The 26,677-nt window shown below is 36.8% G+C and overlaps 1 protein-coding gene across 2 annotated transcripts; it reads left to right on the top strand.

Annotated features, from left to right (window-relative positions):
* Window positions 1-830: 830 nt before the first annotated feature.
* LOC128238249 (ubiquitin carboxyl-terminal hydrolase 45-like) lies at window positions 831-25,582 on the top strand. 2 transcript variants are annotated; one of them, XM_052953954.1, is made up of 21 exons: window positions 831-942; window positions 7,496-7,644; window positions 7,889-7,974; window positions 8,180-8,311; window positions 8,734-8,837; window positions 9,261-9,376; window positions 9,633-9,733; window positions 10,006-10,053; window positions 10,408-10,566; window positions 11,287-11,420; window positions 12,086-12,173; window positions 12,763-12,853; window positions 13,344-13,432; window positions 16,030-16,086; window positions 16,404-16,559; window positions 16,843-16,969; window positions 17,250-18,525; window positions 19,190-19,326; window positions 19,888-19,982; window positions 20,913-20,999; window positions 21,260-25,582. In XM_052953954.1, exons 2-21 carry the CDS (start codon window positions 7,530-7,532, stop codon window positions 21,614-21,616), a joined length of 3,555 nt encoding a protein of 1,184 aa, XP_052809914.1. In that variant the 5' UTR covers window positions 831-942; window positions 7,496-7,529; the 3' UTR covers window positions 21,617-25,582. The 2 variants fall into 2 exon arrangements, with proteins under 2 accessions (XP_052809914.1, XP_052809913.1); XM_052953953.1 differs by having other exon boundaries at window positions 10,408-10,587.
* The last annotated feature ends 1,095 nt before the right edge of the window (window positions 25,583-26,677 follow it).

Below are 26,677 nucleotides of genomic sequence, written 5' to 3'. Positions count from 1 at the left end.
ACTGCTCCAAGGTAGGGCAGGCCACTACATGTACGTTGAGTGGGAGCTAGGTTGTTCGAATGGAAAACAGCTTTTGGGAAGAAAGAGGATTTGTAGTAGTCGGTGATGGCAGATAATTATCTGTAAGAGGAGCTGTGATAATGTCAGTAGGATAAGGTAGCCAGAGATAGGGATGGCTATTAGTTTATGTGTTATTTTGTACATATTAGAAAGCCTGTTATCTACATTCTAAAAACAAGCCTACGCCACTGTAGAGACTGCATCATGTCCGTGGCACTTGATGTTTGTCCATAGTCAAATTTGGCCCATCTGGCAGCCCTACGTCAAGTTGGCATATATGGGTACCCGTGAAAAGAAACCATGGTGTTGAGCAATATTCAAGCTGGGGGCGGGCAAGAACTTTGTAGGCAGAATATTACAGTGGTTCAGAGTGAAACGTAATGTTTCTCCTCGTGAAGCCCAATGTGCTGTTTGCCTTCTTAGAGATGCGATTTATGTGTGTGTCAAGATGCTGAGGATACCGATTCTAGTAAGCAATGGTGAAGAGTGTACTGAGTTGGAATTGAGTTTTTGGCCCTTGTTATGTGAACGACTTGACATTGGCAAAGCAAATGAAACATAAGTAAAATCTACTGAAACATTATGATAATAATAATAATAATAATAATAATAATAATAATAATAATAATAATAATAATAATAATAGTAAAAACAATTGCAATAAAAATATACTTGTACTTTTACATAATGATTTTACTTTTCGTTAAATAATTCGGTGTATGCTTTTATCATTTTCTTTCGTTCGTCTTTTCTTTGGGGTAAGATAAGAGCCCGGATATGACATTTACCATGTTGGTAAAAATAGAAAATAGATTGTCTCTTTAAATCTAAATTAAACAACATTTTTAAGGAATGACAGCCGCAGAGTGCCTTTAGAGCAATGTAGGTTTCGCTAACACATGACTTCATTGATGACCATGTTACTGAGAGAATTGAAACGGCATTTTTTATCTTGTGTTCAAGTCCATCTTTCAGTAAAAACAAACACATTTATTTTCGATTACACCTTTGGAATATGACTTTCTGACAATATTGTTTGATCCAGTAGATATAAAATGTTAACACTGTCCAGCTGTCATTGCCAGTGCCTGATGTATGTACTTTGTAACCTTTTGCCACCCATCTGTTCAACTGCTGTTGGGTGCATGGTTATCCTCAATTCGCACGACCACGCCTCCAACCAGGGCTTTCAATTGACTCAAGCTACTGGGTTTTGACACACAGATATCGTAAATGACCCGAAATTGACACCTCATAATTTTGTACTCTGCGTCAGTTTTGAAATGGGAGAATTTTTAGTGTGAGAGTTGGTATTATCTGAAAGGAGCCTCAATGCATGATCTGAATGTTTGTTTAATCTGCAAGAGCAATTAACAACCAAAGTGACAAGTGATTATCGATCTGGAATCTGATCGGTTGCGTTCTCATTGTCAATGATATTTAAGTTCTATAACGAAACAGTATTGTATAACAGTTATGGTTATGCCATTTATGAAAAATACAATGTTGCAATATTGGCAAAAGGAATGTTGAATGGTTTTGTTTACTTCCGGAAAGAAAGAAAAACTTGAAAACATACATGTGAACCTTTTGCAATGAGAGAGAGGTAGATTTGGTCTCAAAAGCGGTAGTTTGGGTTCAAAAGCAGTAGAATTTATAATTTCTTTATTTTTCAGTCAAAAACAATGATGGATACAATGTAAACAAAAACTTGATATTTGTTAATATTTATAGATTTTCGGAAAATACATATTAAATACGTCATGGTTAAGAGACTTGTCAAATGTCAGTGTTTTTGCTAAGAAACAGAAGTAATATAAACTCTGACTTGTAAAAACAAGTTTATATTCAAAAGAGCTGCTAAAAATCAAATCTGACTGCCAAAACAGGTCGGAATGTAAGTGCAGACGACTGCAGAATTGTGTATATCAATTTTCCCGCCAAAATGTCCTAAAATTCTATATACACTGTAGATAATTAATAACACCTTTGAAATGTTGTTTTCTTTGATGTTTTGACAGTTATTTAATGTCTTTGATATTTAAAAAATGCTGATTAGTAGTAAATATGCTGATTAGTAGGATACCAATGAACAAAGTTATGCTGATTAGTGGTCTTTTGTACCGTACTGGTAACTAAGCAACGATCTCAGCCGAAGTGTGAAGTTAATTGACAAGTGGTTTATTGCACCATGTTCTTTAAAGTGACTGATTAATATGGTATTTTAGCATGGTTGATAGAATTTTGAGGTTTTTAAAAGAAAGTTTAAGGCCAATTTGATATAATTTTGAGGTTTTTTAAAAGAGCTTTAAATATCGGTAGATTTCGACAGCAAAGCGGTATGGTGTTAGAAGGGCCTCAAAAGCGGTATATTTTACCTACCGCCGGCAGAGTTCACATGTATGGTGTATTGCAACATAACAATCACTGGTGCACATTGGAATTTGACAAGAATGCATTGGGTTACAGAACAAACATGCATTAAACATATACAATTTTCCAAGTTTTGACTCTTGAATTTTTTAACCACCTAAGAAAATGAAATTAGACAAGGTATTCTATTAAACTTAAAAATTATATTGATTATTTTTTGTGGTGCTTGAGAATTTTTTACAGAATAATACAGCAGGTCTTTATAAAACACTGGAAATTGTTGTTATTTTTTTAAGTTTTTGAAACTTTTTAATGGAGTATAGATTATTTTGTACCTTGCAATGCCATCTTATGACAGATGAGACCTATTATTTACAAAGACAAAATTTAAAAAAACAAACAATTTAACAAAAAAACGGACAATGACTCTTGAAAAACTTATTTTTACTCTTGAAAATCAGACCTCAAGAGTCATTGACTCTTGGGTTTCAGACCCTGCTGAAAGCCCTGCCCCCAACAAGTCTTATTATATTAGGAGTAACAATAAAGGTATAAATGTAACCTTTGCAAACATACTTCTAGAAGGTAAAGTGCTCTACTGACTAAGCAGCTTGATATTACCTCACGCAGACTTAAGCAGGGTTTTTCCTAACGATTTGACTTTCACTTGCACCGGGGGCAAGCCAATTTGAACATCTACTTGCCCCCTAGGAAATTGGGTTGCCTGATCTTTGATAATGTTTATATGTATACCATTTTAGTCAATCTGTATTAAAGGCAACGATATTTATTTATGAACACAAAAAATAATTTAAGATCTTAACTGCTACATTTTATTTTCAAACGAGCATCATCCAACAACAGTTACACCATAGCCTCACTGTTTAAAACCATGAGGAATTCATTATCTTCATACTGAATTCTTTTTTCAAATAGATTTTCTTCACACTTTGTTGATTCTTCTTCATAAAAGTCACAGTCACTGCTGTATACATCATCATCCATCACTATTTCTTCAGCACTATCATCATTAGTTTTTTAACCCATCTTGCATGACACTACAAACTGTCTTTGCATTGCCCCTTGGGACATTTTTCACAAGTGAAAAGTTAACCTTAATCTTTCCTTTTGGACAGGTACGAACATACACAATCTCAGCCTCTTGATATGAGGCGTCAGTTGATCCATCGGAAATAACTGCTAAAAATTTACTCTTCTGAAGGCTTTGTCTAATCTTATTTCTGGCTGCTTTGGCAACAAATTGCATGAATTCATGTGCAGCCTTGTTTGATAAATATGTTGATCCAATGTCGAGACCCTGTGCCTTATTGAGATTACAAAGATCAACATAGTCAGTAAATGGTCTGCATTTTTTTGACAGAAAGTGAACATTTCTGAACTTGAATTTCAATTGATTAATTGTCTTCTCATCAAGCTTTGTTAAAACCTTCAATGCTTCGGAATTTTCTGGTTGATTTTTTTCATTTTCTATCTTTTCATTTTTACAATCACCTTGCGATTGTTCATGAGCCTTTAAAGAGTCTTTTGGAAAGAAGTTTGAACCCGTAACAAAAGAACCAACATCATCATATTTCGTACAAACTTTACATTTCATGGGATGATTTTCGTATTCTAACCATTTAAATATGTTTAACCAGGAAGATTGGAAGATTCTCTTTCTACTATCTTTTTCGTATTTGCTTTTTCTTTTATTATCAGTAGTTTTTAGCTCGACTTTTCTAAGAATAGGTGGGCTATACTGCTCGCCCCAGTGTCGGCGTCCGGTTAAAGTTTTAGGGCAAGTTGGGATTTTCACTTATAAGTCCAATACCATTCATTCAATTGACCTAATACTTCACACAGATGTTCAGAGCCATCACATTATGAACTTGAAGTTAGATAACTCCATATTATCTTTTATACAAATTATGGCCCCTGATTGACTATGGAACTTAGGTTAAAGTTTTAGGGCAAGTTGGAATATTTATTATGCCCCCCTTCGAAGAAGAGGGGTATATTGCTTTGCACAGGCATGTCGGTATGTTGGTCGGTCGGTCGGTCCGTTGGTAGACCAAAGCTTGTCCGACTGATAACTCAACAATTCCTGGACGTATGGTCATCAAACTTGACATGAAGGTTTGCCTGACCAGTAGATGACCCCTATTGATTTTAGGGCTTATCGGGTCAAAGGTGACGGTCACAGTGACCTTTAATGGTAAAATAATTTTAAAGCTTGTGCGAGTGATAACTCAACAATGCCTAGACCTATGGTCATCAAACTTGATATGGAAGTTGGACCTGACCAGTAGATGACCCCTATTGTTTTGGGGGGTCATCGGGCCAAAGGTCAAGGTCACAGTGACCTTGAATGGTAAAAGGTTGTCTGAGTGATAACTCAACAATGCCGGCACCCATGGCCCTCATTCTTGACTTGGAGGGTGGGCCTGACCAGTAGCTGACTCCTATTGTTTTTAGGGCTTATCGGGTCAAAGGTCAAGGTCACAGTGACCTTGAATGGTAAAAGGTTGTCCATGTGATAACTCGACGATGCCTGCACCCATGGCCCTCAAACTTGACTTTCAGGTTGGGCCTGACCAGTAGATGACCCCTATTTTTTGGGGGGTCGTTGGGCCAAAGGTCAAGGTCACAGTGACCTTGAATGGTAAAAGGTTCTCCGAGTGATAACTCGACAATGCCTGCACCCATGGCCCTCAAACTTGACTTGGAGGTTGGGTCTGACCAGTAGATGACCCCTATTGATTTTAGGGGTAATTGGGCCAAAGGTCAAGGTCACAGTGACCTTGAATGGTAAAAGGTTCTCAGTGGGATTACTCGACAATGCCTGCACCTATGACAATGCCTGCACCTATGGCCCTCAAACTTGACTTTCAGGTTGGGCCTGACCAGTAGATGACCCCTATTGTTTTTGGGGGTCATCGGGTCAAAGGTCAAGGTCAAGTGACCTTGAATGGTAAAAGGTTGTCTGAGTGATAACCCAACAATGCCTAGACCCATGGCCATCAAACTTGACTTGGATGTTGGGGCTGACCAGTAGATGGACCCTATTGATTTTAGGGGTCATTGGGCCAAAGGTCACGATAACAGTGACTTTGAACGATAAAAGGTTGCCCGAGTGATAACTCAACAATGCCTGCGCCCATGGCCCTCAAACTTGACTTGGAGGTTGGGCCTGACCAGTAGATGACCCCTATTGATTTAAGGGGTCAAAGGTCAAGGTCACAGTGACCTTTAATGCAAAAAAGTTAACAAATCTTCTCCTAGTGATATCTCAACAATGCCTGAATCTATTATCATCAAACTTGACATGTAAGTTGGACCTGACCAGGAGATGACCCTTATTGATTTTAGGAGTCATTGGGTCAAAGGTCAGGTTCACAGTGATCTTGAATGCGAAAATGTTTCATTGATAATTGGACAATGCCTGCACCCATGGCCCTCAACTTGGAGTTGTGTCTGACCTGTAGATGACCCCTTATGATTTTAGGGGTCATTGGGTCAAAGGTCAAGGTTACAGTGACCTTGAAGGAAAAAAGCTTGTCTTTGTGATAACTTGTCAATGCTTGCACCCATGGCACTTAACATTTAGATTTTTGGTGACCAGCTGATGACTCCTATGGATTTTGAGGTCATAGAGTCAAAGGTCATGGTCATAACACACTCTATCCTCAAACTTTGAATGGTCATAATCTTAAAACTGCCTCAACGGCATCCAATGTCAGCGACAAATCAGCTGTCATTTCATTCCATGCATATTTTATTCAATTGTCCATATAATCCTTACAACATGGCGCTCAGGGGGGAATGTTTGACAAACATCTCTTGTTAATAACTTCTTTATCCTTTGTTCAAATGACTTAATACTTCACACAGTTGTTCAGGACCATCACACAATGAGGTTACATAACTCCATATTATCCTAAATATAAGTTATGGCCCCTAATTGACTTAGGTTAAAGTTTTAGGGCAGGTTGAAGTTTTGGGGCAAGTTGGGATTTTCACTTGAAACTCCAATACCACTCATTCAATTGACCTAATACTTCACACAGATGTTCAGAGCCATCACATAATGAGGTTAGATAACTCCATATTATCTTTTATACAAAATATGGCCCCTGATTGACTATGGAACTTAGGTGAAAGTTTTAGGGCAGGTTGGGTTATTGTTTAATAACTTCTATACCCTTCATTCAATTGACTTAATACTTCACACAATTGTTCAGGACCATCACCCAATGAGGTTACATAACTCCATATCCTTAATACAAGTTATGGCCCCTGATTGACTTTGGTTAAAGTTTTAGGCAAGTAAAAGTTAAGGGCAAGTTGGGATTTTAATAAAAAAACTTCTATACCGTTCATTAAATGCACTTAATAAAATTCTATATGACCATCTTACAACAAGAAACATAACTCCGTTTTAAGCCTAAATACAGATTATGGCCCTTGATTTTTTTTTGATTTTTTTTTGATTTTTTTATTTCCTTTGAAAGGCATATTTGTATATTCTTAACCACATTTTGGTAATGGGAAATCAAGTTATTTGAATGACTTGAGTCATTGTTTGGGCGGGCTGGTGGGAGTGCAGCATCAAGTCACATTATGTATCGAATAATTTTAGTTAGGTTTGACATAAAGAGACCAAACTTGGTATTATTACATCATTATTGTATTCTAAGTCAAAGCCGTGTAGTTGAGCACGCTGTCTTACGACGGCTCTTGTTGGTTTAGGTTTTGGTTTACTTTTAGAGAAAATTGAGAAAAGTTGTTCAGTTTCAGCCTGTTCGTCTCTGTCCGTCTGCTTAAGAAAACCCCTGTTAAGTAGTAACTTCTCAAAATGACCATTTAAATGCTGATCCAGGCATTCCTCATTTAAGGACTCACAGAGCCATTGCAACCACTCTTTCTCACCACTTTTAATTTAAATCCCCTTTCGAGACAGATCATTTGAAAACCGAGGACTTTAGCTGGAAACATGTTTTCATTAATAGACATTATTGCACTTGTCTACTTTATTTTCATGCTCAATTCTTCTGATTTGCAGAAATTAGCTGTCCCAAAGTGTGACGTCTTTCTCAATGAGAGTTCTTGAAGCCAAAGTTACAGTATCATACAGTATGGGAAAGAAAAACAAGCACAAATTGCACAAGCATAAAGAGAACGAGGTGTCAGACTCCTCGGAAGATATCACAGGTATGGTGAACATGTCCTATAAGTTCTTGCACGCATGCTACAATGTGCATCATGGAATTAACTGTTAATATGCTTAAGCAGTTTGACGCCAGTGAACACTGACCTACAAAACAGTTATGAAGTAAAATGCAAACTACCCTGTTACCAGCAGGAAGTCTTTCTCTGGCGTTACTTTGAAGAAGTTTTAGTACTAAAATGGACAGAACAGAACATTTATAAAATTTGGCATGTTTCGTATTTACAGGAAAAGGATGTGCTCATGTGAACAAGGCTGTGAATTTCAGTGCAATGAAAAAATGTTTAGCAAAACAGACATTTGGAGAATGTCAAGTTAGTACAAAAAGCTTGTTATTTATTAAATATATTTAGTGTAATTATTAAATGTTATTCAATGAATAAATGTTATTTAACTGATTATTTGCTCGTTTTGAATGCTTATGATTCAATAATTAAATGAGGTTACATCAAATTAAGACATTACATCTACCAAGTATAATCATTGTTTAACATATAATCATTGTTTTTGTTCTGCCAGAGTTGTTTGAAGGATGTGACAAAAAAGGTTGAGAGCCGTGTTGGAACAGAGGGGGCGGAGGGTGGTGTGGGTGTGGACCCTGTGGAATCTCTTGACCCCAGTCTATGGGTCTGCCTCCAGTGTGGACACCAGGTAAAAACCTTTTTTTACCAACATGTATTTGTATTTTTTTGTTGATCTTATGAGAGAAATGGTATTTAAAAATGGCAACCTCGTGTTATATATTTTCCAAACTCTGGGAAAATTTTACATGGTTGGAAGATAAACCTTAAACAACTGAATCATTTTATGAGTTATATTCCAAACAATTCTTTATACTGTTAGAAACATTTAATTGAATATATCTCAGCCTACTAGGTGGCCTGAACTTGTTCAATATATGTTCTATAAGTGAGCGATTATGTGCACAATTTTATAAGTAATATTCCAAACAAGTCTTTATATTGTTAGGAACATTTTATTGAATATATCACAGCCTGCTAGGTGGCCTGTACAGTACTTGTACAATATCGTTCATTTTAGTGAGTGATGATGTGCACTCCTGTGTGTTGTAGGGTTGTGGCAGGATGAGCGTAGAGAAGCATGCACTGAAGCACTACGAGACACCACGATCCTCCCAGCATAACATTGTCATCAACACCACCAACTGGCTTGTCTGGTAAACAGCTATTACATTTAGCATGTCATTTTTCTCTAAGAAAAAAATCGAGGAATTTCCTTAGCCTTGGTGTTGTTATAATTTTTAACAGCACAACTTTGCCATTTCTTAGTAATGTTAAAGATTCTGAGATTAAGTTTCATATGTTGTTAATGACAATATTAAAGCAAACAGTGAAGCAAATCAAGTCACAATGGATTAAATGTTTGTTCACTTACATGTTTACCCTGTTTTTAACTAAGAAAAACAGATGAGAAATCGCACCATTTTGCGCCATGCTCACCCACAATTTATTTATTTGTACACTGTAAAGGCACTTTGTTATTGTATAGAAGCCTATTTTTACAGGACTTAGATACCCATTTGTAGCAGAATTGGCCTTTATCCTCCAAAGCTAGAACTATGTGTTTGTTTTTCGTGCAGGTGCTATGACTGTGATGGGGAGGTATCGGTGGGAAAAAGTAAGAAGGTTCAGGAGTGTTTGGATTACCTCAGGAAACAGGCGGGAACGCTTCTCACTGATGGAACACAGGCATCAGGTACAGGCTCAACAGCCCTCACATCATCATTTCATACCTGTATTGGCTCATAGGCTCCCAGAGTTGACTTGGGTTAACTTTCATAAAAAAAATGAAGTCTGTTTATTGCATTGATTAGACTACTAGGGTTTTGACAAAAAGTTTAAAATTAACCTGAGTGATTGAAGCTTATCAAAAGCTTTTTTCCAATTAGAGAATGCAAAACTTAATGCTGTGCTTGTGTAATTAGAATTAAACCTGGTTTGTTCGGGTACAGGTAAGAACAGTTTGGTGGCGGGGACGAGCGGAGTGAATGCAGACGGGAACAAGTCACGGGTAACGGCCGGCAGGGCTTCAGGAGGTTGCACCAAGGTCAAGGTAAAACTGCACATGTACACTGTGGTGCTTATTGTTTGATGAATCTAATTAAATCTCAGGAGCTTGGTCCCCCTGGACCCTCAGCTACCTGGTGGCCCCTGACCCTAAGCATTTTTAAATTATTTTTTTCTTCAAATATTTCAATTTTAATGCAACTTATTCATTAGAGTTAAGTATAAAAATGAAATCCATTAAATTGATAGCAATTAGTCAGAAAGTAATCTTAAATTTAAACAAGGTACCATGATGCATTCTGTTATGATTGTTTTCAGGGTCTGAGCAATTTAGGAAACACCTGCTTTTTCAATGCTGTCATGCAGGTTTGTGGGTTTTATTATGGCTAAAGTACACTGGCAGTAAGTTGTTAGTTTCTTCTCCCTGCTTAAATTTATAATTAAGATTTGCTGATGTTATTTTAGAATTGTGCAATGCTGTTAAAATAGTGCTCTTTAGTTAACACAATAATTGTAGCATTACACCATTTGACCTGGACTGTTTTGCCTCCATAATCTGGTGTATATGTTACCAATTGTAAATGAAGTTTTGAAGTGTATAGATAGTAAAGATACCTGGGAAATCACTCAAAGTAATTATATCCTTTAAGGCAAAACATTTAAACATGGTATAGCATAAATACATGTATGTACCTTGAGCTTTTCCTTTTTCTTCCCCAGAATCTTGTACAGACACATGCTCTGGAAGGTCTGCTGCAGGATCGCAGAAAGGGGCAGGCTCTCAAGCTGCTGAACCATGGGGACAGCCTCCAGGACTCTGCCAGCTCCGGCGATGATGACAGCGACAACGATAAACCCAGTAAACAGCTTAAAGAGCTGGTGCGTACACCTTCTTTAAAGGTATGCGTGGAATTAAGCGACTTATCTCTAAGGTCTTATTTAATGTAAAGTCCTGTGATACTATGACCAAATTAAGGTTTGTAAATCACTGAATAGGACACCCTTTTTTCCCTCCAGAATTCCCCACCCTCCATCCCCCACCCACCCCTGAAAAAACCTGCGTCTTCTATATAGTATAAGGCTTTTGACACATTTTGTTTCCAAGTACATTTCTGGCCGAAATTGCTTTAATATAGAGTAATAAATGGAAGAAAAAGTGTATGTTTACATTTCACTTCGAAGGGATGTTACTCACATCGATTGATGAATTTAGTTATATCGGCAGTGGAAAATCATGTACAGTTATGGTAGTTAAATATTTTAAGTGTACGGTAGATTTTACGTCATATGATTCTGTAGTAAAAAAATAGACATGCGTACTGTAAGGTGGCATCATTGTGCACTGTCGATGTGTGAAGGTGTGAAAAAATCTCTGCCTTACAGCCCAACCTTGCGATAACAGTGATTATGTATTGCAATTAACTAATTAAATGCATTACACCACTTGTGCTATTGTTATTTCAATATATTTTATCATTTATGTACATATACATGTTTTCAAAGATGATACTTTCACTGTGGTCCACTGTCAATCAGGGATTCATAGAGAAATAAGTTTTACATTTAAATACTAATATCTGATGATAAATTGTTATCCAGGGTTCTATTGAGATCACCCTGGTAGAGCCAGGTCCGCTGACCCACTCCCTTGTGATGTTCTTCCATGATGTCAACTCCACCACCAAGTCTGGATGTATCAATCCCAGCGCCCTCTTTGGACAGGTCTGCAAGAAGTAAGTCACCTCAAAAGAAGACTAAGCTTGTTTATCTAGGACTTAGCTTGTTTATCTGGGCTCCATTTCAATAAGGTATCTTAGTTTAAACGTTACGCTGGTTAAGAGTGCTCGGTGACACTCATAACATTACGGGCATAATAAATCCATGCGATAAATGACCTTTCAATGTTTTTATTTAAATGCAGTGTAGGCCCAAAACCGGTTAACGTCTAGAAATTCACTATCTTTATTGGAACATGGGCCAGAGTCTAGTAATGAATATTCTGAAGGATGACAGTAGCTTCTGTATATTTGAAAATCTCTGAGAAGTAGCTTAGTATTGAGTTACCAAATTAGCCTTTAACTCAGTTTAATCTCTTACAATCTGAATTGCTTGTTGAGCAAATCAGTTTCATGAAGTCTTGTATAGGCAGGTAGATGAATGGCGTAGCATATATTATGGTAACTGCCAACCTGTGACTAATTGCTTGAATTACACATTGCCAAAGATTATAATGAATGGCTACATGTACCAAAACATTAGTATTTACTAAGAATGACAGCTTCGGTCTATTTCAACATTCCTTTATTAATGTTTTTGATGAATAAAATGCTTTTTACTTTATATTTGAAATAAAGTTGTATAAAATTAACTAATGGTTTGGCCTTGCTTGTTATTCCAGAGCTCCGCGGTTTAAGGGTATGCAGCAGCAGGACAGCCATGAGTTGTTGAGATATCTGCTGGACAACATGCGTACTGAGGAGATCAAGGTACGGTAGTGTTTACATAAGTTGAGTGATCTCTGGATAGAATGTGTATATGTTATCTACCTGACCGACAAACATAAATGTCTTCATAGTACATATTGATTGATTAACAAATCAAACTTTTGCGGAGTTCATATTAGCCATGTGCTTAGCATGTACCTCATATACTTTAAGAAAAGATTTAAGTGTAAGATTAGGTATGACAACTCGAGGCGTTTTCCAGGACAGGCCCCAAAATCTTGTAACATTATAAGCGCGACAAGCTGATGTTTCTTATTTCATATTTTGCCAAATGAATTGTTTAAACTTGATTTTACGAAATGAAAAATAGTTAATTGTGAATATCATAAAAAAATTTTTTTTTGCTGTAAACTGCATTTCAATATAAATATAATTTATTGCTTAGATTCTGCTACTAACTGTACGGTTGAGCACACTTAAGCAGTGTAAGGTTTACTACTAAGATATCTTATTGAAATTAGGCCCTAGGGTTTTAATGTCTTGGTCTGTTTAAAGAAACCTAACTGTTAAAAATGATTTTTGCATTATAATGGAAAGAATACTGGCATTGACGAGAGATCATATTTTACAGAGAGGCCAGAGTGGAATACTGAAGCACTACAAGCTGTCAGAAAACACCAACCCCAAAAAAGTGGACGAGGAAACAAAGTTTAAAATTAAAGGTACGTTATCAGTACATAAGAAATTAAATTTATCAAACAAACCACTTGATGAAGAAAGTTATACTGTACCTTTTTGTTGTGTCTTTATTTATTTTACTCAAAAATTGTATGCAAGACAAACTTATTACACATATTGCCACAGAGACTACACACATGTATAGTAAAGTACATAGTCCTGGCTTTAACCATTATTGAGTTAAGCCCCTTGTTTGACTGGAAAAACAACAGCAAGAACAAACAAGCATTGGAACCACGGCACTCTTGTTTTGCTCCATTTTTGTCTTCTTCTGTTACTCATTTTATGAAATGAATTGTTTAACAGAGGAGGAATCAAATTGAAATAAAATATTTCTTTAGCTAAATAATTGTAAGTTAGTTTGTGAATACAAACCCACACATTAAGTGCTAGTTGGTGTGTTACAGAAATAACCAACACAAGTAAATGGAATGTTTATCAGTGTGATTACGGTGGTATGTTTTGTTGTTTCAGTGTATGGTCATGACATCAAGCACACGTTTGTGGAGTGTTTGTTTGGAGGACAGCTGATCAGCACAGTCGTCTGTGAGGAGTGTAAATACGTAAGTCTGTGAAGAGTGTCTAAGTCCAAGTCTACAAGGAGTGTGAGTCTGTGAAGAGTGTCTATGTCCAAGTCTACAGGAGTGTGAGTCTGTGAAGAATGTTAATGTGTAAGTCTACAAGGAGTGTGAATCTGTAAGAATGTTAATGTGTAAGTCTACAGGAGTGTGAGTCTGTGAAGAGTGTCTATGTCCAAGTCTACAAGGAGTGTGAGTCTGTGGACAGTGTTTATGTGTAAGTCTACAAGGAGTGTGAGTCTGTGAAGAGTGTCTATGTCCAAGTCTACAAGGAGTGTGAGTCTGTGAAGAGTGTCTATGTCCAAGTCTACAGGAGTGTGAGTCTGTGAAGTGTGTTAACGTCAAAGTCTACAGGAGTGTGAGTCTGTGAAGAGTGTCTATGTCCAAGTCTACAGGAGTGTGAGTCTGTGAAGTGTGTTAACGTCAAAGTCTACAGGAGTGTGAGTCTGTGAAGTGTGTTAACGTCAAAGTCTACAGGAGTGTGAGTCTGTGAAGAGTGTCTATGTCCAAGTCTACAAGGAGTGTGAGTCTGTGAAGAGTGTCTATGTCCAAGTCTACAGGAGTGTGAGTCTGTGAAGAATGTTAATGTGTAAGTCTACAAGGAGTGTGAATCTGTAAGAATGTTAATGTGTAAGTCTACAGGAGTGTGAGTCTGTGAAGAGTGTCTATGTCCAAGTCTACAAGGAGTGTGAGTCTGTGGACAGTGTTTATGTGTAAGTCTACAAGGAGTGTGAGTCTGTGAAGAGTGTCTATGTCCAAGTCTACAAGGAGTGTGAGTCTGTGAAGAGTGTCTATGTCCAAGTCTACAGGAGTGTGAGTCTGTGAAGTGTGTTAACGTCAAAGTCTACAGGAGTGTGAGTCTGTGAAGTGTGTTAACGTCAAAGTCTACAGGAGTGTGAATCTGTAAGAATGTTAATGTGTAAGTCTACAGGAGTGTGAGTCTGTGAAGAGTGTTTATGTCCAAGTCTACAGGAGTGTGAGTCTGTGAAGAGTGTCTATGTCCAAGTCTACAGGAGTGTGAGTCTGTGAAGAGTGTCTATGTCCAAGTCTACAGGAGTGTGAGTCTGTGAAGAGTGTCTAAGTCCAAGTCTAAAGGAGTGTGAGTCTGTGAAGAGTGTCTATGTCCAAGTCTACAGGAGTGTGAATCTGTAAGAATGTTAATGTGTAAGTCTACAAGGAGTGTGAGTCTGTGAAGAGTGTCTATGTCCAAGTCTATAGGAGTGTGAGTCTGTGAAGAGTGTTTATGTGTAAGTCTACAGGAGTGTGAATCTGTGAAGAGTGTTTATGTGTAAGTCTACAGGAGTGTGAATCTGTGAAGAGCCTATGTGTAAGTCTACAGGAGTGTGAATCTGTGAAGAGCCTATGTGTAAGTCTACAGGAGTGTGAATCTGTGAAGAGCCTATGTGTAAGTCTACAGGAGTGTGAATCTGTGAAGAGCCTATGTGTAAGTCTACAGGAGTGTGAATCTGTGAAGAGCCTATGTGTAAGTAGTCTACAGAAGTGTGAATCTATGAAGAGCCTATGTGTAAGTCTACAGGAGTCAGTCTGTGAAGAGTGTCTATGTCCAAGTCTACACATGTGTGAGAAGGCCAGAAGAGCTTATGCGATGGTAATGTGTATGTAGTATGTGCGTCCGTGCGTCTGTAAACAATTTCTTGTAAACGCGATACAGTCTTCAGTTTTGATTGTATCTCGATGAAACTTGTACAGTATTTAGATATCAATTAGAACCAGCCATATCTGCCTATGCATGCCTAGATTATGGGCCTTGAAAGTTTTGAATTAAAGAAATGCTATTTTTAGTTAACTTATTTTTAGCCATTCAGGTCTGCATGAGCGAATTCTATTTTTAGCCAAGTTAACATGTACATGTAAATTCAAGTCTAGGACTAAGGGAGAGAATTTGCTTTTTGTACTGCAGCTGATTTTGCGAATTACTCTGCCCTGTTCTTGTTAAAAGCCCGATTTTTCTTAGCTCTAAGTGTCTGTAGTTTGCACATTCATCTTAACAAAATTGGTTGTGAATGTTTGTTCAAGTTATGCACCTGGGGTCATTACTGGCCGCACCCAGGGTTCACAGGTTTTGTAAAATTAAATTGGGATAGGTTTGAAAATCTTTTTGTGTGTTTTTGCATCCATCTCAGCACAATTGCTGTGAATATTTGTTCAAATTGATCAATGTTGTCCTCGGTTGCCCTTGACTTTGACCTTTTTTACCAACTTTTTTTTAATTTTTAAAACTACAGAAATTTTTACCATGAGTACAGTTTTGAAAGCATTTTTTTTTGTCAGATGACTTTTACTTGGCACATATTAAAATAGTTCATGCAACTAATCTGATTACAATACTTTCTTGGCTCAGATGTTGAACGTGCAACGTTTTCAGGTAACCCAAACACAAAATGTGAACTTTATGTCTGTTGCCTTTTACCCATACATACATGCTCTGGATTAAAAATGACCACAAGAGCCATGCCAGTAGAGCATAGGCCCTTTTGGGCCCCTTGTTTTTTATAGGCATATGTATATATTAGGCAGTTTGATATTTTACATTTTGACTTGTTTGTTGTTATTGTTTTCAGATATCACAGATCCTTGAGCCATTCCTAGATCTATCTTTGCCAGTCACAGAAGAAAAGGTTTGTAATGAAATTTTGAGTAAATACAAGATTGGCTCATTAGAAATTCTGCTCTAAAAAAGTAAATAACTGCATATAAGCTCAATGGAAAACACATGTTGACTCCAGTATCTGCTTCATTTTAAATATGACTACCTTGACATTACTTTTGTCAACAATAAAACATATTTGTTGGTCATGCACTAAACAGCATGAAGTATTTTGGAAATCTCAAATTGTCACATTTTTTAAACAACGAGGAAATTTGAGTAGAAAACCAAGTGTTAACAATACTTTGAAAGTAAGACCCTTGTATAATGCTTATATGCTTATTCCAGCCCCAGCGCCCAAACCAGGTTCATGGGCGTGTAAGGCGGGAATCAGAGAAGGAAGAGCAAGGTGGCCAGTCCCTGGAGAAAGCCCCAGCCAGTAAGGATGAACCCTCCAAACATATGAACAAGAAACAGAAGAAGAAACAGAAGAGGGAATCCAGGGTCAGTCTATATGGCGCTTAAATTAACTTCAATTTCCTTCAACTTTATCTTTAACTAGACTGCAGGGTAGTGATCAGAGTTTACCTGAAAAGTTTTTAACGTAAGTGAAATATGTGGGGGATGGGCTCAGTGATCTATCTCTTATGTATTACTTCTTAAACAAAATGTTTTAAATAGTACTTGACAGTTATTAGTTGACCACTTTTCTTTATTGACATGTTGTCCAGCGCCAGGTTATAGGATGTCTTTTCATTACATGTAAATGTATGTGTGTTGTTTCCAGCGTCAGGGCAAGGGTAAGGGGGTGGCTGGCCAAGAGTCAGTTGATGAACAGAAGGAGGAGGAAGGAGAGGAGGCTGGGCAGGACGGAGAGCAGGACAAGGGGGACAATCATGCTGATGATGACTCAGGTATGTCTGGACTGGTTCAGGTGTCTCTTCTAAGGATCTAGTGAAAACAGTTAAACAGTTGACTGGTTATCATTACTTTATATATTACAGTGAAGACACAATACTTTAGTCTTTAAAACCCTATTCAAGTTATTTATTTTTTTACTAGAAAACAAGGGAATGGATATTATTTATGTTTATGTTACTGTTATGATCCACATTTACATTCTGGATTTGTTTGCAATAGTTGAGTGAATTCAAAAGATAAAAAAATGATAATGGATGCTGTCTCCCTGTCCAGATGCTGATGTGGAGGACAATCTGGAAAGTGACACATCAAAGTGCTACATGAACCAGAGCCTGAGTGAGTCTGTAACATCTTCAGACGCCCCACCTCCCAGCCAGCCTGGCAGCAAACACCCAAGTCCCCAGTCCAGTGACAGTTTCCAGGCGCCCAGCACAGAGGCAACCAGCAGTTGTGCCCAACAGCAGGATACACAGAATGATGGGGACCTCCATTTAACTGACAGTGCATGTAATGGCTTACCCGAGACTAACAAATCTCAAATCACTGACAGTACTAGTTCACTAGGCAATCAGAATGAACAGGCCTCTCTATGCACTAATTCTACAGTTCAAAATAGTATGCAAAATGGTGTTGCACATGGCAGTGTAGGTAATTCTCAATTGTTTGCTGTTAAAACAGAAGTAAACAATATAAATACAGAGACAAATGGCTATATGGAAAGTGAGAGTTCCAACTGTGATACTAGTTCTGCAGATATAATTGTCAATTATTCTTTGGTTAATGGACATTTGTCGGAATCACAAAGCCATTTGAATGGTAAGAAAGAGACAATGGATACTAGTTATACGTTTAACTGCAATTCCTGTGTCCACAACAGTGAGTCACTCTGCAGGCCAGATGTGAAGCCTACCGAAATATGTAACACCGAAATATGCAATGGTCTAGTCAGCTCCGATGCTGCTGTGAAGGCAGAGGTTGAGTCACTCCAGGATGGCTCGTCACCTTATGTCAATGGCACTGTGCAGAACGGAATTCAGCTTTCCGACAATGAAAACGAAACATCCAAAGACTTGAATCTTCAAAATGACAGTGTTGAAACATCTGTAGGAACCAGTGTTGATAGTGGATTAAACGAAAGCAGCACGCTAGAATGCCAAACAGAGACAAGTGCCATGTCAGATCTTAGCACTTTGACTTCTGATATTAGTGCTCTTAGTTTAGCAGATGGATCTGATGCTTTAGCAAGCGAAGGGAGTAAAACTGTAGATAGAAATGATACTATAGCAAATGAATTTAATAAACTTAGCATTGCAACTGAAAAGGCAAACAAAAATGATACAGATGCAAAGAAACCAAGTATAGAAGTCTTTGACTCAAAGGAAGAAAACTCAGGCTCAAAAACCATAAATGGTACCAGTCAACATGCTCATTCCAAAGACAAGATGGACTCTTGCAATATGCAATCAAAACCCAATGTAAACAAGCAGTTTGATTTAAAGCAACTGTTCCAAGAGGGCAAGAAGAAATCAGTTAATACACTCGCTGACAGGTACATGTTTAATTACTTTGCATTTAAAATGTGTCTACAATTTAATTTCAAACTATGAGTATATGCAACATAATTAAATAAACCATGCAGAGTATTAAATACTCTGTGTCCATCACCACACATAAACCATTCATTGTATCCAATACTCAGCATCCTTCACCATGTATAAACCAGTCACAGTATCCAATACTCCCACATGTAAACCAGTCAGTGTATCCTTTACTCCTCTTATTTACTATATGTAAACAAGTCAGTGTATCCAACAATCCCCTTATTTACCACATGTAAACCAGTCAGTCTTTCCAATAATTCCCTTATTCCACCACAGGTAAACCAGTCAGTGTATCCAATTATCCCCTTGTTCCACCACAGGTAAACCAGTCAGTGTATCCAATAATCCCCTTATTTACCACATGTAAACCAGTCAGTGTATCCAATTATGAATACTCTCCTTTTTCACCACATGCAAACCAGTCAGTGTAGCCAATACTTCCCTTATTCACCACATATAAACCAGTCAGTGTATCCAATACTCTTCTCATAAACCAGTCAGTGTATCCAATACTCCCCTCATTCACCACATGTAAACCAGTCATAGTATCCAATACTCTTCATTCTTCACCAGATATAAACTAGTCCATTTCAGCAACTGCTCTTGTTTTAGGTACCAGCCTTCGTCCGGGGAATGTTCCATCCAGTCGTGTCTCAATCAGTTTACAGCAGCAGAACTTCTTACCGGCCATAACAAGTTTGGCTGCAAAAACTGCACAAAGATAAAGTTCAAGAACAACCCTAACAAAGGTTAGTCAATATGTTGTGCAAAACAAGCACTGTACATTTCTTGAATTCATTTAAGCTATAAATTTAGGATTCAAATAATCTGCTAAGAAGTTTCTTCTTGAAAGCAATATCATGAATTTCCTTTTGAACACACATGCTCTAATAGATGCGCCGGGGGTCTTTTTGTGGTTTTATTTCTGTGACATGAACACTGAATACCTATAGCTTAAATTCCAAAAAATATGAAAAAATTCTGATATAAAGCATGCCTACGTTCACCATTTAAGGGCACCTGCTGACTTCATGCATATATGGAAAAACCATACCCTATTTCACACCCAATAAAATTGCCAAAAGCCATGTATTCAGAAGACAATTTTTTTTTATTTACACAGCATGGTATGTTTACAGCTAAATTCAGCAGATAATGATTGTAATTCATGTTCTTGACTGGTTTAAATGGTTCCAGGTCCATCTTGCTTTTTAAATCAATTTAAAATGCAACTCAAGATACCAGTTAATGTTTATTTTCCTGCTGTATAATACATGTTTGTTTACCTGTCATATTACCCATGTTTCCAGAGAAGAAGGAGACTGTTTACTCCAACGCCAACAAGCAGTACCTCATCTTCCAGACCCCCGCCGTCCTCACACTGCACCTCAAACGTTTTGAACAGGTAAAAACATTCATAACTCACAGGTAATAACATTACTTGCAGGTAAAACAAATTTGACTGACTGTCCATCCCCAAGAACTAGACCTCTGCCCAATATTTTGTGATCATCTTTTTAAGCATAGGGTATATCATTGGTCACGTCCTATTGATTTTTGGGTCAAAGGTCATGGTGAACTTAACTTGAACATTTGGAGACATTTTCGATTCTGATCAGTTATGTTTGATCAATTTCTTGTCTAGTCTTCAAACCTGGTGTGCACATAGGTCATGGTCAGTAGATGACACCTATTGATTTAGGCCAATAGGTTAAATGATTATGGCTGTGGTGGCCTTTATTAGAAAAACTTCAGGCACTTCCAACACGACGCATTTCAAAAAATGGAGTTCTAGTATGTTGTTAGAAGCTATTTAAGGCACTTCCGACAACGATGCATTTGAATAGTGGAATTTAAGTATATTTTTGAAACTGAATAAATTAAAATTTGTTTTCAGAAGCAATATCAATAGCTATGAATAACTGACACTGTCGGCTCTGTATAAGCTTAAACCATATATAACTAAGGAAAGTATTATTTTTGATCTAATATAACAAATAACTTTGTTTTTCATGCTTCACACTGTAATATAGTTAAATACACCCTCATATCCAATAGTGTCACCAACTGGACCCAGAACTTATATATCATGTTGACAACTTGTTTACATTGCCCAATTAATGAGAAACTGAAAGGTTTCACTTATTATTTGGAATCCGAAAATGGATGCCATTTTGGCACGATAAAATATACAATAGTCACCCAATATAGAAAAATGTGGGGTCACTGTGTGACAAGTCCTTGACCAATGGCGTTATGTCATTCATGTTGGGGGCAGGATATAATATGTTGATGCATATAAAAACAATTATGTACATGCATATGTCTGTTACAGATCGGCTTCAGTTCACGGAAGGTGAACAGACATGTAGACTTCCCATTTGTACTGGATATTGCACCCTACTGTAGTAACTTGACTCAGGTTTGTCTGTTTTGCCTTTCTTACAATTTTCATGAACATCATCATTCTATTTTGTAAAAGATGTTCTAATACAGGTGTTTTGATGCTGATCATTATTCTCAAAATTGATATTCAGGCAAAACTTCTAAATGCATAAACATGATACTATGATGTTTTACATAATGGAAAAGTATGTAAATTTAAGGCTTTATGTGATGAAGAGTAAATTGCAAATTAAGTATGACTGTGTAAAAGCAAATTAAAATGTTTTGACATTACAGGGTATCAAATCAGGCCAGAAAAAGATCCTATACTCGCTGTATGGCGTGGTGGAGCATAGTGGGAGACTTAACATGGGCCACTATACAGCATACGTTAAAGTGCGCGCAAACATCGGCTCCCTGCACAACTTCCTCAACAAGCACAACGTCTCTGTGAATGAGTACCTCAACAGGTATGCAGAGCTTGTGATGCGAGGGGACAGACAGGAAGTGGACACAGGGGCTGGAGCCAATGAGGAGGCGCTGGTTCCCCCTGGCCGTTGGTTCCATATCAGCGACCAGCGCGTGAATGAGGTCACTGAGGCGAGCGTTGAGCGTGCTCAGGCGTACCTGCTTTTCTACGAACGTATATATTGATGACTGGTGGGCAAGTTTTATGCATATCTACTGGTGAAAATGCCTGCTAAGTTGTACCTGTTGTTTTATGAACGTATATTCTGACAACTGGTTGGAAAGTTTTATGCATATCTACTGGTAACTGGTAAACATGCATGCTCAGGTGTACCTGATGGTCTACAAACGTATCTACTAATCAGTGTTGTATTTGTATATAACATTAATTGCTGGGCCTAGTGTGGTGTCAGGGACAAGGAATCATCACTCACACCTTTTATGTGAACATCTTTTGTATTACCTTTAGAATGTTGATGCTGTAAGTGTGACAGGTCAAAACATTTTCATGTGTCGGACAAGGGCATGACTGTGTTTTTATCAGTCAGTGCAACATTGTTAAATTGTTACTTGCAATGTTCATGTGTACCTTTTATAAACTACTTGTTACTGATTTAGTCTAGAAGACATTAGATAAGATAGAATATTCAAAATATTTTGTTATTAAATTCTGTTATTTATTAATATTTTAAACTGGTTGTCTAGCTGCTGACATAATGTAAGTGTTGTTATTTCTGCGAAATTGTTGTGACTTGTATGTGAATATGTTTAATGGAAAATATTTTGCTTTTATATTGATGAGTAGTATTTTCAAAATGTTATGTAATAATTATATGTACTGTAAATGTTGTCTACTCAATAGTAGCCATATTGTTATCTGGTTGTGTAGGGATTGTTTAGTGGTATTAAAAATAGATGCGGAAATCTAAATGGCTGAATATAATTGTATAAGGATTTGTTGTATTTATAGTCGGACCTATTGTTGCAACGAACTTCAGATTGTTGCTATTTTGTTTTTAGTCCAGCCATCCATGAAATTCAAAATGAGGCTTCAAGTTACATCATACTTTACTGCTGAAGTTACTCATCTTTGCCAAGCTGTAAAAGTCAGAAACTGTGATTCAAGCAGGCTTTGTATGCATTCTTTAAAATACTGGAATAAAACTTACTTATCACCATTGTTATGCTATGGTGGCACGCCATTGTTATGCCATGGTGGCACGCCATTGTTATGCCATGGTGGCACGCCATTGTTATGCCATGGTGGCACGCCATTGTTATGCCATGGTGGCACGCCATTGTTATGCCATGGTGGCACGCCATTGTTATGCCATGGTGGCACGCCATTGTTATGCCATGGTGGCACGCCATTGTTATGCCATGGGGCACGCCATTGTTATGCCATGGTGGACGCCATTGTTATGCCATGGTGGCACGCCATTGTTATGCCATGGGGGCACGCCATTGTTATGCCATGGTGGCACGCCATTGTTATGCCATGGGGGCAATCTATTTTTTGTCCTATTTTATGCAAATGATAGCACATTTTTACATCGTCTGCTTCATTGACAGTTACATCACTGAAAATCGAGGGATGCAGGAGGAATTTTAGACCAGCAACTGCCAACAACTGCACAAATTTCAATGATGTCACTGATCTATGACTTACAGTATACAGAAATGTAACTTGATGACAGTGATAGTAGCTATAATGTCTTGGGTCAAGCTTGATCATGGGATAAACCACCTAGGTAACTCAGAGTTATGACCCTATTTAAAAATAGGTTATGTCTTGTGCAGATAACCCCTGACAACCTTATTATTAAATCATGATGAAACTAGCTGCCAGTGTTTATTGCCATAATGTTTACTTCAAGTTCCATTGTGGGGTTAATCTCCTCAGTTACTCTGGAGTTATGTCCCTTTTACATTAAAAAAAATAGATTTTTCAAAGTATGTCTCTGTGCAAACAAAAATTGTTATCCAATCAGGTTGAAACTTGGTGAAAGTTTTTGTGGGCATAATGACTTGGTCAAGTTTGGTTTTTGTGTTAATCAACTCCATAACTACTGAGTTATGAACATAGCTGGTTAATTATTGTTAAAGCCTCATGATAATCAGTCACAGTTCTTTTACTACAAAGTTTCGCTTATTTTATATTAACAATTGGTTTGACTATGATTGGCTCTCCGGACAGTGAACACATCCAATCCAAGGAATTGTAATAGTTTCTGCTGAAGTCATATTCACTAGAAGACCTTTTCTGCTTGGCAAAGTTCAAATGATGTGGTTAAAATTGTAGTTGCTGTATAAATGGTGCTTTTTACTGGCTCTTGATTAGACTGTGCTAGATATAGACATTTGGCAATGTTTAAAACAATTACTCCACACATGTACATGTTTAAGAATTATACACTTTTTCGCCATTACGCACACAAAGATACAACGATACGTGTAGAAGTGAAAAATGGGACAGAATATAATTGTTCTCTTGTACATTATAACATAATGAACATTATTATTAAAGAATACTAACATTACTGATTTCAAGTTGTATTATATTCTAGTAGAATAAAGAAACTGTGAATGCTGAAATCCACCAGTTCCTAAATAACCTCAAAATAGCAATTACTCAAGATGATTTAATACTGAGAATTGTGTCAAGCTTTGAGGAAGTACCTCTTTGTATCTTTGATGTTATTTCAGACAATCAGTTATTTTTCGGCTAGTATAACATCAGCCATGATGCAAATCTGTTGCTTTCCTTGAATTCATTTGGTAAATGAGGTTAGGGCTCAGGCCATACCAACTGATTCTATGTCAACAATAACAAAACACAAAATTGCGCAAAAAATCTGATTTAGAAGCTGATTATGATTAACATCATCATGGAGAAAATTAAATTCCTGATCAGATAAAGACCACAAATGTCACTGGCCTTATATTTAATTTTAAATAGTAAAATCCGCTTAGTGTTTGTTGTCTAAGAAACTTAAAAAAAAAGATGATCAGGTTTTCCAAGGCACCTTGTTTTTTCCTGCTGGGAGAGAAGGTTTTTAAACTGGAACTCGACGCTTCACTTAGAATAGGTTTTTTCAGCTCTTTAAAAGGGCCCATTGCCAAAACAAACTCTTTATTTTTTCCCCATTTTCAAAAGAAAATCTGATATTTTTCTTTGTTTTTCCATCTTGAACAGGTGGAACGTACATGTTGAGTGTTATTTTAGCAATACCTACACAATCTCAATTGTTATTTACTAAATTTCACCAAATTGAAGAGATTTTATATGAAAATAACAAATATGAGAATTGTTAAAAAACCTCAATATTTCCTAATTTTGCAGAGGGTCCTTTTCCCAAAACAGCTTATAAAAAAAACGTGTCGAAAACAGCTGGTAAAACCCCTTCCCAAAACAGCTAGTTAAACCCATTGTCCCAAAACAACTGGTAAAACCTAGTCCCAAAACAGCTGGTAAACCCCATTGTTAAAAAAGCTGATAAAAGCTCCTGTCCCAAACCAGCTGTGAAAACTGTGCCCCTACACAGCTGGTAAAAAACCCCTTCCAAAACAGTTGGTCATAGAATCCTTTTGGTATGGCCTTATGCTCACAGACTGATGCATGTATAAAAGATTATTATCTTTGTAAATCTCTATATTTAAATGCAATGAATTGTTATTTAACATTTTAAATCATGTTTGCAGTAAAATTGCAAACAAAATTATCATGAAACAGTATTACACTGCTTTCGTAAGGTTTTTCTTTACCATACTTTTCTAGGCTTGGACAGATGTTTAAACAGAAATTATAGTGACGAAGCAATGTGTTATGCTGTTTATTTTTGGTAATGGTAAACTGTATGATAAAAATTGTGAATTTTCAAGGTTTAATATTGATGAACAAAATCGTGAAGGCTGCATGTTTATGCAATTTCAGAGTTTGATAAACTTTGCATTAAATATGATTGTGTTGTATTGTTAGACAAACAGAATCAATTTCTGTATCGATATCTGCATTACAAAGTTACACATGTACATGTTCACCTTACAATTCTTCAAATTGCATGAACCCAAATTATTGAAGTATCATTCTGCATTATATGCTTATATTTTTGTTTTCTTATTGAAATTGAAAAAATACAATACGAGAGCAGATTCTGTGTTAACTCTACTTTTATCCCCATCAAGTTGGGTGTTGTGTAGTCTGAAGTGTCAATGTCCGAATTGTATGTATTCATAGCAATGTCAATAGCTACAGACGATCCTTCATGTTGTAAATATAGATCTTATCAAAGGTTTTGTCGGGAAGCATACCATTGGCTTAAAAAAATAAAGATAGTACCTGTATCATTTTAAACTGATCTGTGATCTCCATTTTTCGAAGACCTGTTTTTAGAAGAAGAGTTGAGGTAGTGTCTTAGTGCATTCATGTTTGTTGACAGCTTCAGTGTGCTATAGATATAACTTTGGACATTACTAATAGTAGTAATAAAGTGGTCAAGATATTCACATAAACTTTGGACATTACTAATAGTAGTAATAAAGTGGTCAAGATATTCACATAAACTTTGGACATTACTAATAGTAGTAATAAAGTGGTCAAGATATTCACATAAACTTTGGACATTACTAATAGTAGTAATAAAGTGGTCAAGATATTCACATAAACTTTGGACATTACTAATAGTAGTAATAAAGTGGTCAAGATATTCACATAAACTTTGGACATTACTAATAGTAGTAATAAAGTGGTCAAGATATTCACATGAACTTTGGACATTACTAATAGTAGTAATAAAGTGTCATAGATATTCACATGAACTTTGGACATTACTAATAGTAGTAATAAAGTGTCATAGATATTCACATGAACTTTGGACATTACTAATAGTAGTAATAAAGTGTCATAGATAGTCATATAAACTTTGGACATTATTAATTTTAGTAATAAAGTCTCATAGATAGTCACATAAACTTTGGTGTACCTGTTACAAGTGGCAATGGACGGTATGAACTATGGATTTAATAATTGTTAAGTTATTTACTTACGCCATTTGATGATCTTAATGGTTCAAGATATTCGCATAAAATTTGGTGCATAAATGTTACTTGTGACAATAAGCACATGTTTAACAGGTTCATAATGCAGCTTTTAGTAATTTTATTAATTTAATAATTGTCGATATCTGTTCATTGAATGGACAAGTCTTTCAAAACCTTCAGCCATGGTGATAAGATATTAACATAAAA

This window comes from Mya arenaria, chromosome 6 (genome assembly GCF_026914265.1).
Source record: "Mya arenaria isolate MELC-2E11 chromosome 6, ASM2691426v1".
Taxonomy (NCBI): domain Eukaryota; kingdom Metazoa; phylum Mollusca; class Bivalvia; order Myida; family Myidae; genus Mya; species Mya arenaria.
This window is presented reverse-complemented; position numbering and strand designations above follow the sequence as displayed.

Coding starts and splice junctions, on each gene's coding strand:
- LOC128238249 (XM_052953953.1), top strand. CDS start 7,530: ATGAGAGTTCTTGAAGCCAAAGTTACAGTATCATACAGTATGGGAAAG. Junction 13,433..16,029: donor TCTGTGAGGAGTGTAAATAC/GTAAGTCTGTGA, acceptor TATTGTTTTCAG/ATATCACAGATCCTTGAGCC. Junction 16,087..16,403: donor TGCCAGTCACAGAAGAAAAG/GTTTGTAATGAA, acceptor TGCTTATTCCAG/CCCCAGCGCCCAAACCAGGT.